Source organism: Melospiza georgiana, chromosome 21 (assembly GCF_028018845.1).
Source record: "Melospiza georgiana isolate bMelGeo1 chromosome 21, bMelGeo1.pri, whole genome shotgun sequence".
In the NCBI taxonomy this organism is placed as follows: Eukaryota; Metazoa; Chordata; class Aves; order Passeriformes; family Passerellidae; genus Melospiza; species Melospiza georgiana.
The window spans coordinates 10,825,453-10,836,148 of record NC_080450.1 but is presented as its reverse complement, the minus strand read 5'-3'; the positions used below and the strand labels follow the sequence as shown (position 1 = coordinate 10,836,148).

Here is a 10,696-nt window from a genome sequence, read left to right as displayed (position 1 = left end):
CTTTGTTGCTCCAGGGTATCCTACTCTTCATTTAGCTGAGTGATACTATCATTCATCAGTCTTTATCTTGATTTCTGTTGTGCTTTAAGGTATAAATAGAATAGAATTAAGCTTTTACATAAAATTTCTTCCTCTAGGTAAAGTGACAGTTAAACTTTTCTAAATCCAGAGTGATCCAAGGGCTGATTTTCTTCCCTGGTAAATTGCAAATCAATTTACTTGATGCGGTGGGACTCCTGCCTCTAGCCAGAGGTAGAGGCATGGGAGAATTGTTTCTTTTGGACTGTGTGGATCCAATGGCCTGGCACATCAGAACCACAGAAATACGAAGCTTTGGTTGATACTGGAGCACATGGCACGTTAATCCCATTGAGACATGTGGGGACAGAAGCTGTTTCTAGTGCTGAGGTGAGAGGGGGGTTGCAGCAGTTGACCCTGTTGGAAGTTGAAGTGAACTTGACTGGGAAGTAGTGGCAGAAACATCCTATTGTGACTGGTCCAGAGATCACTTGTATTCTGGGCATGGATTTCCTCTGGAGTGGCTCTTACAAAGACCCAAAGGATTCGGGTGGGCTTTTGGAATAGCTGCTGTGGAGGCAGAGGACACTGAGCAATTGAACACCTTGCCTGGAGTGTGACAGAGTCCTTCTGCACCTGGACTCCTAAAGGTGGAGGAACAACATGTCCCAGTTGCAACCTCAACAGCGCACCGTTTTGCACAGTTTTGGATGAATTGAGATGCCATCGCACAAGATGATCTGTGAGCTGGAGAGCCAAGGGATGGTCAGTAAGGCCCACTCACCCTTCAACAGTCCCACTTGTCCCGTGTACAAGCCTAACAGAGAATGGAGATGGAATGTGGACTATCATGCCTTGAATGAAGTTACTCTGCTGCTGAGCACTGCTGTGCCGGACATGCTGGAACTCCAGTATGAGCTGGGGTCCAAGGCAGCAAGGTGGTACGCCACCATTGACATTGCCAACACATTTTTCTCCATTCCTCTGGCAGCAGAATGCAGGCCTCAGTTTGCTTTCACCTGGAGAGGCGTGCAGTACACCTGGAACCGACTGCCCCAGGGGTGGAAACACAGCCCCACCATCTGCCATGGACTGATCCAGGCTGCACTGGAAAAGGGTGAGGCTCCAGAACATCTGCAGTATATTGATGACATCACTGCATGGTGGAACACAGCAGCAGAAGTATTTGTGAAAGGAGAGAAAATAATTCAGATTCTCCTGGAAGCCAGCTTTGCCATCAAAAAGAGTAAAGTCAAGGGACCTGCCCAAGAGACCCAGTTCCTGGGAATGAAGTGGCAAGATGGGTGGCATCAGATACCCACTGAGGTCATCAATAAGATCACAGTGATGTCTCTCTCCCAACCAGCAAGAAGGAAACACAAGCTTTCCTAGGTGCCATAGGAATGCTTTTGGAGAATGCACATCCCTGAGTACAGCCAGATTGTGAGCCCTCTCTACCTGGTCACCCGTAAGAAGAACACTTTCCACTGGGGCCCTGAGCAGCAACAAGCCTTCACCCAGATCAAGCAGGAAATCCCTCATGCAGTTGCCCTTGGCCCAGTCAGGACAGGACCAGAGGTGAAGAACGTGCTCTATTCTGCAGCCGGGAACCATGGTCTGTCCTTGAGCCTTTGGCAGAAGGTGCCTGGGGAGACTCGAAGTTGACCACTGGGATTCTGGAGCTGAAGTTACAGAGGGTCTGAAGCCAATTACAACCCAACAGAGAAGGAAATCCTGGCAGCCTATGAAGAAGTCCAAGGTGCCTCAGAGGTGATCAGCACAGAAGCACAACTCCTCCTGGCACCCCGACTACCAGTACTAGGGTGGATGTTTAAAGGAAAGGTTCCCTCTACCCACCACACTACTGACACCACATTAAGCAAATGGATTGCCCTCATCACACAGTGTGCCTGTATTAGAAACTTGAATTGCCCTGGGATCTTGGAAATAAATACAAATTGGCCCAAAGAGGAAAATTTTGGTCTGACTGACAAAGAGGAGCAGGAACAGGTGACCCATGCTGAGGAAGCTCCACCATACAACCAACTGCCACAAGAAGAAACACGGCACGCTCTTTGCACTAACAGTTCCCTTGTTGTAGGGACAAATAAAAAATGGAAAGCAGCTGTATGAAGCCCCACATGACAGGTTGCAGAAACTACTGAAGGAGGAAGGTGAACTCAATACTTGCTGAACTCAAAGCTGTCCAGCTGGCCTTGGACATTGTTGAAAGAGAGAAGTGGCCAAAGCTATACTTTTTAATGGATTCGTGGATGGTAGCCTATGCTCTGTGGGGTTGGCTGGAAAGGTGGATAAAGGCCAACTGGAAGCATAGAGGAAGACCTGTCTGGGCTGCTGAGGAATGGCAAGACATTGCTGCTCCAGTAGAGAAGCTACCTAGGAAAGTCTGCTGTGTGGATGCCCATGTCACCAAGAGTTGGGCTAACAAGGAGAAGCAAAACAACAAACCAGGTAGATCAGGCTGCAAAAATAGAGATATCGTAGATAGATTTGGACTGGCAACATAAGGGAGGGTTTTTCCTAGCTCAATAAGCCCATGATGCTTCAGGCTATCAGAGCAGAGATGCCACCTATAAGTGGGCATGAAACCAAGGGGTGGATCTAACCATGGACAGCATCTGCCAGGTTATCAGTGATTGTGAGAAGTGCGCTGTGATCAAGGCCAAGCGAGTGAAGCCCCTGTTGGTATGGTGGACGGTGGTCTGAATATAAGTATGGGGAGGCCTGGCAGATCAATTACATTGCACTGCCTCAAACCCACCAAGGCAAGCGCTACGTGTTCACAATGGTAGAGGCCACCACTGGATGGTTGGAAACCATCCAAGCAGTGCCTCATGCTACTGCTCAGAACACTATCCTGGGTCTTAAAAGCAAGTCTTTTGGAGGCATGGTACCCCTGAGAGGCTTGAGTCCAACAAAGGGACTAATTTCAAGGACAGCCTTATCAACACCTGGGCTAGGGAACATGGCATTGAGTGAGGGTACCATATTCCTATCATGCACCAGCTGCTGGGAAAGTTGATCAGTGCAACAGACTGCTTAAAACCACCTTGAAGGCACTGGGCGGAGGGACTTTCAAAAGTTGGGAGCTGCATATAGCAAAGGCCACATGGTTAGTTAATACCAGAAGCTCCACTAACCAGGCAGGCCCTGCCCAATCTGAACCCTTGCAAACAACAAATGAACATAAGGTTCCAGTGGATACCTTTTCCCTACCTATTTCCCAGCATATACACGAGATGTACCTCTCTTGTACATGTACCTCATGTACACATGAGAGGTATGCTGGGAAAAACTATTTGGATTAATTCTGCCTCAAGCAAAGACAAACCAGTCTGTGGAGCTGTCTTTGCTCAAGGACCAGGTTGTACCTGGTGGGTGATACAGAAGGATGGAGAGACATGATGCATACCTCAAGGGGACATTGTTTTGGGGTAAATCATCCATCACGCTATGCCTGTATCTAGATCTAGATGTATGTATGTATATAATTAAGGTAATGCACATTATAAATTATCAAATCATGAGCCAAAGTTATAAGAAAATTTAGCAAAGATTTATGAATTTGTCTGTGAGATCGAAGTTCGGTCATCAAAAACCACCACAGCCAAAGAGCCAGAGTCGAGCCCAGGATTGGTGCCAGGTGAACACAGATTTGACCTCCGAATGTCAGAGTCTCCCCCTGTTCACAAATGCTGCCTCACGCAGCAAGTTTTTATACAGTTTATTCTGCTCGAGGCAGAGATGACCAAAGGTTCAGTCCAGGTGTCTCGATGTTGTCAGTGACTCCAGAGAAGCCATGTATTCACACGGATCAGGGTTGCGCCGTTGGTTATCTCAACAGATGCGAGACGATAATCACTTTCAGGTGAGCCCAGCAACCCGGGGGGCGAATCCAGCGATTATCGACCTGGAAGCTTCTATTCTTACGTTAAAACCTCGATGTTTATCTTAACATGCGTCCGGCAACCAGATGTATATGAATAAGACACTGCTCCCGGCCAGGATGTCAAAAGACGTTTGGATTTTACAATATTTTATACATTAATAGCATGAATTATCTCTACCATATAGTACATATGTATGTATAGAGTTATAGATAGATACATGTCTTCGCAGTTGAAATGTATTAATTTAGGTATTGATCATATGGTATGGGATAAGGGGTGGAATGTCTTGGGGATTAGCTTTTTATCCCATATCCATTTTTGTTTTTGTTTTATGTCTGGGGTGGTCACTGCTGCCCCCTTCCCCCTTCCCTGATGTAATGGGTTAAAACTTTAAGTTTGTTCATCAAAGCTGACAAAGTTGCACCACCTCAATTTGTTTGCTTAAGTAAATTTCCAGACTTAAAAGGATAAGGAAGGTGAAACCAAAAGACAATGGGTTTCACAAACATTTGTTTATCTGTTTAGTAAACTGTTAATATGGGTGGGGGGTTTGCTATGATTGATAACACAATATCAGCTTATCCGCTCAGTAAACCTAAGATTCCAGGAACTCAGCAGATTGAGCCTAAAATTCCAGGAATCAGACAAAGGAAAATACCAACCTTCATCTTCAAACCTCCAGGGGGTGGACTATGACCACCTAGACACAAAAGAAGAATACGCAGAGTGCTACACATCAACCCGGAAGCAGGACTGTATAAGAACTCCACGAAATATCAGGAGAGTGCGGCAGTGTTAGAGCAGGGACTCTCCTGTCGCCCAGCGCGCCCGGGGCGCTGACTTTGCCTATTATCGCTTGCTGTATCAATTAATAAATTTCATTTAATTTGGACTTATCAGTCGGTGATTAATTCCCCACCACAACTAACCTATAACACCTGGCTCTCAGTGTATCGTGATGGGTTAGAGCCAGCCCAGGATCTCCTGAGAGAGTTGCAGGCAAGGGATGGTTGCGTCCTCCTGATGGGGTGATTTCATCTCAGTGGCCGTGCAGTGCCACCCCTCTTGAAAAAAACAGGGCCAGGATGTGGAGAGCCTGGTTCAAGCATGGCTTAAAGAAAGAGGCCGTGAAGGTATACAGCTGAGGGAAAAGTAAAAGGTAGAGATAAAGCAGCATTTCCCAGGCTTGATTCTATAAATAATTAGGCTCTCTCAAGCACCACTTTATAAACAATAAGATTTCTCGGACAGTCTTCCCATAACAGGCAAAACATTCTGTCCATGGGCTCTCTGGGAACAGATAGCTGCTCTGGGAACAGATATGAAGGTTTTGAGAACTTTTCATATCACAGTGAGAACGCTGGTCCTGTTTTCAATAAACAAACCACAGGTATTGTAAAACAAAAGGAGGGGTTAGAGTTTTCTCTGTAACCTATCGTGAACTCGAATTTTGCAATATGCATGAAGTTAATTAACACTGTTATATAAAGTGGCTGATTTAATCAATAAATCGGAGTCGATGCTGATCAACAACAAGATGGGTTAGCTCCCTTCGCTTTTAACACCAGGAGACTTCTTCTCCTTTTTAAAGCTTTTATTAAAAGTGATCAGCTGGAGTCACTTTGCATAACCCCCCCCCCCACACACGTCTCTTCTCCTCACTGTTCAGGAAGGTCCCCACCCGTTACTGTCTCGAAGGGCCATTACCTCGCCCCAGCCAGGGCTTTTACTAATACAAAAACAACCATTAGCAACAACGACTCGTAATTACCATAATATAAACAGCAGCCCAGCAATAGCTTTTTTCTCACAGAAAAAAATCAACTGAATTTTTGTTCATAACACCTCTGACGAGAGATACTATGTGGCTTTTGCCTGAAAAAGCCGTATCTTTGCCTGAAAGCCCCTTAATTTCAAAGTTGTAATAATTCAGAGGGAAGGGGGTCACATTTTCCATTCCAAGGGAGGTTCCCGCCTTCCTTTGCCCTTGTCTTTCAAACTAGGGCAGTGTCTAACTGCTAAAGAGAAACAGGGAAAAAAATTCCATCATAGAGATAATTTCCAATAATTTAAATGAAAATTTCACTTGAGAATATGTATGAGAGTACATATCATGTCTTTTAAAAATTATTTTTTAGCTGGAATTATGTATTTTTTTGGTAATAATTAAAAGTCAAACAGCTTTTCTTTCCTTTTGCCATGTTTATAAATTGCATTTTAACTGCCTGTGCCCTGGCTGTACCACTTTAAATATTAGCTTGGGAGGATGACGATGTCTAAACAGGACTCACAATAAATCCGATATACAGGGCTGGAGTCTTTTCTTCTTTGTCATTCCTGCACAGACTCACTGGCTCGGTAAATGAAGAGACAAGAGAGCACATGCATTTAAAGCACAGTTCCTGCCTTAGCACCAGTCCAAATGAGAAAAAATTAAGTGCAAGGCTCTGCTGCACTCCAGTGGAGCTGAATGCAATCACGACAGTTAAAATTCCATCCCTTCTCAAGCATTCTGTCTTTTTTAAAGCACATTTTCATTTCTTTGCTCCTGGACTGCTGCTGGGCAACCGGGTTCCTCAGCTGTACATGTGATATTACCTAATGAAGAATACTGACTTCCCCAAGTTCAAGTTGTATGACAGAAGTTGCACCAGAGGAGGTTTAGAGTGGATACTGGGAAAAATTTCTTCACTGAAAGCACTGTCAAGCCCTGGCAGAGGCTGCCCAGGGCAATGATGGAGTTAACCATCTCTTGAGACATCTGAAAAAACTGCAGATGTGGCACTTGGGGACATGGTTTAGTGGTGTCCTTGGTTGTGCTGGGTTAATGGATGGACTTGATGGTCTTAAAGGGTTTTCCCAACTTAAATTACCCCACGACAAAATGAAGGATGTGAAACAACTCAGAAAATTTTCAACAGGTATTTTCAAGTTTACTGTAAATGTCTGTAACAGCTCCCATTGTTCCCGTGACAGAACACATGATCCAGAAGGGAACCCCCTATTCCAAATCCTAAGAAAATCAATCTCTCTCAGCAAGTGCAAGATGCCTTCTAAGCTGTATTACTATTAAGAAAACAGGATTTCTGATATTATCTGGAGACCTTATTAGAAGGCAAAGGCCTTTTTGCTGCCAGACACCAGCAAACAGAGTTGCAGAGTCCCAAAATTTAGGAGTTAAGATTCTAACTCCTCCAGTCACCCCTCAGTGAATCACTGGGTCTATTTATGCCTCCATGGGTGTGATAAACAAATACCCTGGGAGCTGTCAGACTGCATTGCCTCACACCTGCCACTCACAGAGGGAGCTGCCTATGGGACACCCCAACCCCACAACCCAACCGGAGCTCCCCACCCTGGCCCCACAGCAAGCGTCTAAAGGGACCAAACCTTCTGCTGTCAAGGGGCCCCAGAGCCTCCACCAACGGCACCAGGGCTTTGATATTCACTCCGGTGACCTGGGGTATCTAGGCCTGTATTAGGAATAGTGTGGCCAGCAGCACGAGGGAAGCGATTGTCCCTCTGTTCTTGGCACTGCTGTGTTCAGTTTTGGGCCACTCACTTTAAAAAGGATATTGAGAGGCTGGAGTGTGCCCAGAGAAGAGGAACAAGGCTTATAAAGGGGCTAGAAAACATGTCTTATGAGGCTGGATTTGTTTAGTCTCGAGAAGAGGAGGCTCAGGGGTGACCTCACAGCTCTCTAGAACTACTGACAGGAGCATGTAGCGAGGTGGGGATGAGGCTCTTCTGCTGTGCCTGCAGAGACAAGACCAAAGAAAATGGCCTTCAGCTGAGATAGGGGAGATTCAGATTAAATATTTGAATTTTTTTTTTTACTGTTTGTTATTACCGTGCCTGAGTGGGTTGCAGCTGGTGAGAGAGAGAGACGGTGAATCTTGTTTCTTGAATCAGAAGGCTGATTTATTAAGATATATATATATAATACATTAAGACTATACTAATAGAATAAGGAGAGAGGTTTTGCAGAGCAGCTAGGCTAGGCTAAGAATAGATAGAAAAAATCTCAAACAAAGTTGTGTTCAAGGACTCAGTCCCCTGGCTTGCACTGGTGATTGGCTCTTAATTATAAACATAGGAAATGAGCCAATCAAGGTGTCCCTGTTGCATTCCCCAGCAGCTGATAATAATTGCTTACCTTGTCTTCTGAAGCCTCTGGCCTCCCGAAGACACAGAAATCCGAAAGAAAGGATTTCTGTGAAGAAATGTCTGCGACAGTTTGTGTGGTCAGGGCTTGAAATCACCACACTGGAGCTATTTAAGAGGCATCTGTACCCAGCACTGCATAATACTGGTTTAGAAGTTACAGTGGTAGTGCCAGGTGCATGGTCAGACTGGGTAACAGAACCACATAATCAACTAGGCTGGAGAAGACCTTTGAGATCATCCAGTCGAACCTGACCCAACATCACCTTATCAACCAGAGTGTGGCACTGCATACCACATCCAGTCTTTTCTTCAACACCTCCAGGGACGGTGACACCTCCCCGGGTAGCCCATTCCAATGTCCAATCACTCATTCTGTGAATGATTTCTTCCTAATGTCCAACCCGAACCTCCCCTGGCACAGCGTAGGGCTGCATCCTCCTGTCCTGTTCCTTGTGATGGTGTTCACAGGGGTTTTCAGAGGAGGGAAGAGACGAGGATCTGACTCCATGCTTCAGAAGGCTTGATTTACTATTTTATGATATATATTACAGTAAAGCTATACTAAAAGAATAGATGAAAAAGTTCTCATCAGAAGGCTAGGCTAAGAATAGAAAAGAATGAATAACAAAGGCAGCAGTCCCAGACTCTCTGTCCGAGCCAGGTGTGCCGTGATTGGCCGTTAACTACAAACAAGCACATGAGACCAATCACAGATGCACCTGTTGCATTCCACAGCAGCAGATAATAATTGTTTACATTTGTTCCTGAGGCCTCTCAGCTTCTCAGGAGGAAAAAATCCTAAGGAAAGGATTTTCATATGAAGATGTCTGCGACAGTTCCTTGCTCCCTGGGACACGGCAGAGCAGAGCCCGACCCTCGCCTGGCTGCACCCTCCTGACAGGAGGAGTTGTAGAGAGGGATAAGATGTCCCGTGAGCCTCCTTTTCTCCAGGCCGAGCTCCCCACAGCTCCCTCAGCCGCTCCTCGCAGGAAGTGTGCTCCAGACCACTCCCCAGCCTTATTGCCCTTTTAAAGGTCTCTTCCAATCTTGACGATTCGGTGATTTGTCAAGATTCGGTGATTCCTGACGTGTCCCCGACAGCCTAACCCTCCCCGCTGCCACCCTGCTCCCACCGGACGCATTTTCCTGAAACGCAACACCAACTCGGCGAGCAGCCGCCGCCACAGCCCCGCCCGGGCCCCGCCTCTCGATGACATCACCAGCAGGCCACACCCCCCGCGCTGGCTTCTAGCCCGTAGCTCCGCCCCGCGCTGCCGTCTCGGCAGGCCCCGCCCGGCGCGGCGGGTGAGGTCAGAGACGCGCGCCGCTCACCGCCCGGCCCGACCGAGGCTTTGCCGCCGCCGCAGGGAGCCGCTGCGAGCAGGACCCCCGGGCCCCGCCAGGCCCCGCGCAACTCCCTGCCGCCATGGAGCTGGCGGACGGCGTGGTGTACCAGGAGGATCCCGGCGGGCCCGGCCCCGCCATGATGTCGGAGCGGGTGTCGGGGCTGGCGGGCTCCATTTACCGCGAGTTCGAGCGGCTCATCGGGCGCTACGACGAGGAGGTGGTTGCCGAGCTGATGCCGCTGGTGGTGGCCGTGTTGGAGAACTTGGACTCGGTGTGCGCTCACAGCCAGGAGACCAGCGTGGAGCTGGAGCTGCTGCGGGACGATAACGAGCAGCTGCTCACGCAGTACGAGCGGGAGAAGGCGCTGCGCAAGCAGGCCGAGGAGGTGAGCGCGGCGCTGGGCCGGGGCGGCTCCGTGGGGGCGGCCGCACCTCCCGCGCTGGGCCTGCCCGGGGCAGAGCGGGCGGCGCCTGGAGCGAGTACCGGGGCTGCCCCCGCCGGCCGCGCGGCCGGGGTTGGGGTCGCGACTCAGCTTGGCAGAAGGATGAGGAGGGCGCGGAGGACCTCCCGGTCCGTGCAGCTGATCCGCAGCGAGACCCGTCCGTGCGGGTCCGGGTGCATGCGGTCCCCTGAGCCGCCGGTCACGGAGGGATCCCCGGTCACTTCTGCGGAGCGCTGCGGGAAGGGAGGGGAGAGGCGCAAACATGGAACCGTGCGCTGGTTGTGCTGTCACGGCCACGCGGGATGCTCCCCGCGGAGGGAGGCGCGTTGTCCGTTTTTGCAAAAATAGTGACAACGCGTTACAAAAAACATGGAAATACACAGTGTGTAGGCTGAAGCCCTTCAGAGATGGTACATAAAGCTGTAGGCAGCAACAGGTGGTGTGGACTCTCCAGTGATGTCGACTCTGATTTGGGATGTTAAATGTTTTTATTTTAGTGTTTGTACCAAGAATCATTTCAGCATAAACAAGCTTGAGAGGCATTATCTGATCTGATATTATAAACCGATACAATAGGAAGCCGCTGTGCAGGGTAACTTCCTCCAGCTCATTGTCTTGCCAAACTCCTGAAGGAAATTGGATTGGCAGCATTATCTGTAATGGAACAAGCCATCTTAAAAGTGTATTTCCAGACCCCTTGTCCTGTGCTAATCTCTCTGGTTGTGCTTGCTTTCTAAATTTTCCAAAAATCAGAAGAATACCTGCACTGAGGGTGAACACAACATTAACAGTAAAAGCTTAATTTAAAAAG

At 48.0% G+C, this 10,696-nt stretch overlaps 1 protein-coding gene across 8 annotated transcripts in view; it reads left to right on the top strand.

The window, feature by feature from the left end:
* Nucleotides 1-9,425: 9,425 nt before the first annotated feature.
* The window catches only part of SPAG9 (sperm associated antigen 9), a 62,370-nt gene continuing 61,099 nt past the window's right edge, over nucleotides 9,426-10,696 (top strand). For all 8 annotated transcript variants that reach the window (XM_058039118.1, XM_058039116.1, XM_058039111.1 and 5 more), the window contains exon 1: nucleotides 9,426-9,828. In XM_058039118.1, the coding sequence (XP_057895101.1) occupies nucleotides 9,523-9,828 (306 nt within the window). In that variant the 5' untranslated portion in view covers nucleotides 9,426-9,522. The remainder of the gene's footprint in view (nucleotides 9,829-10,696) is intronic.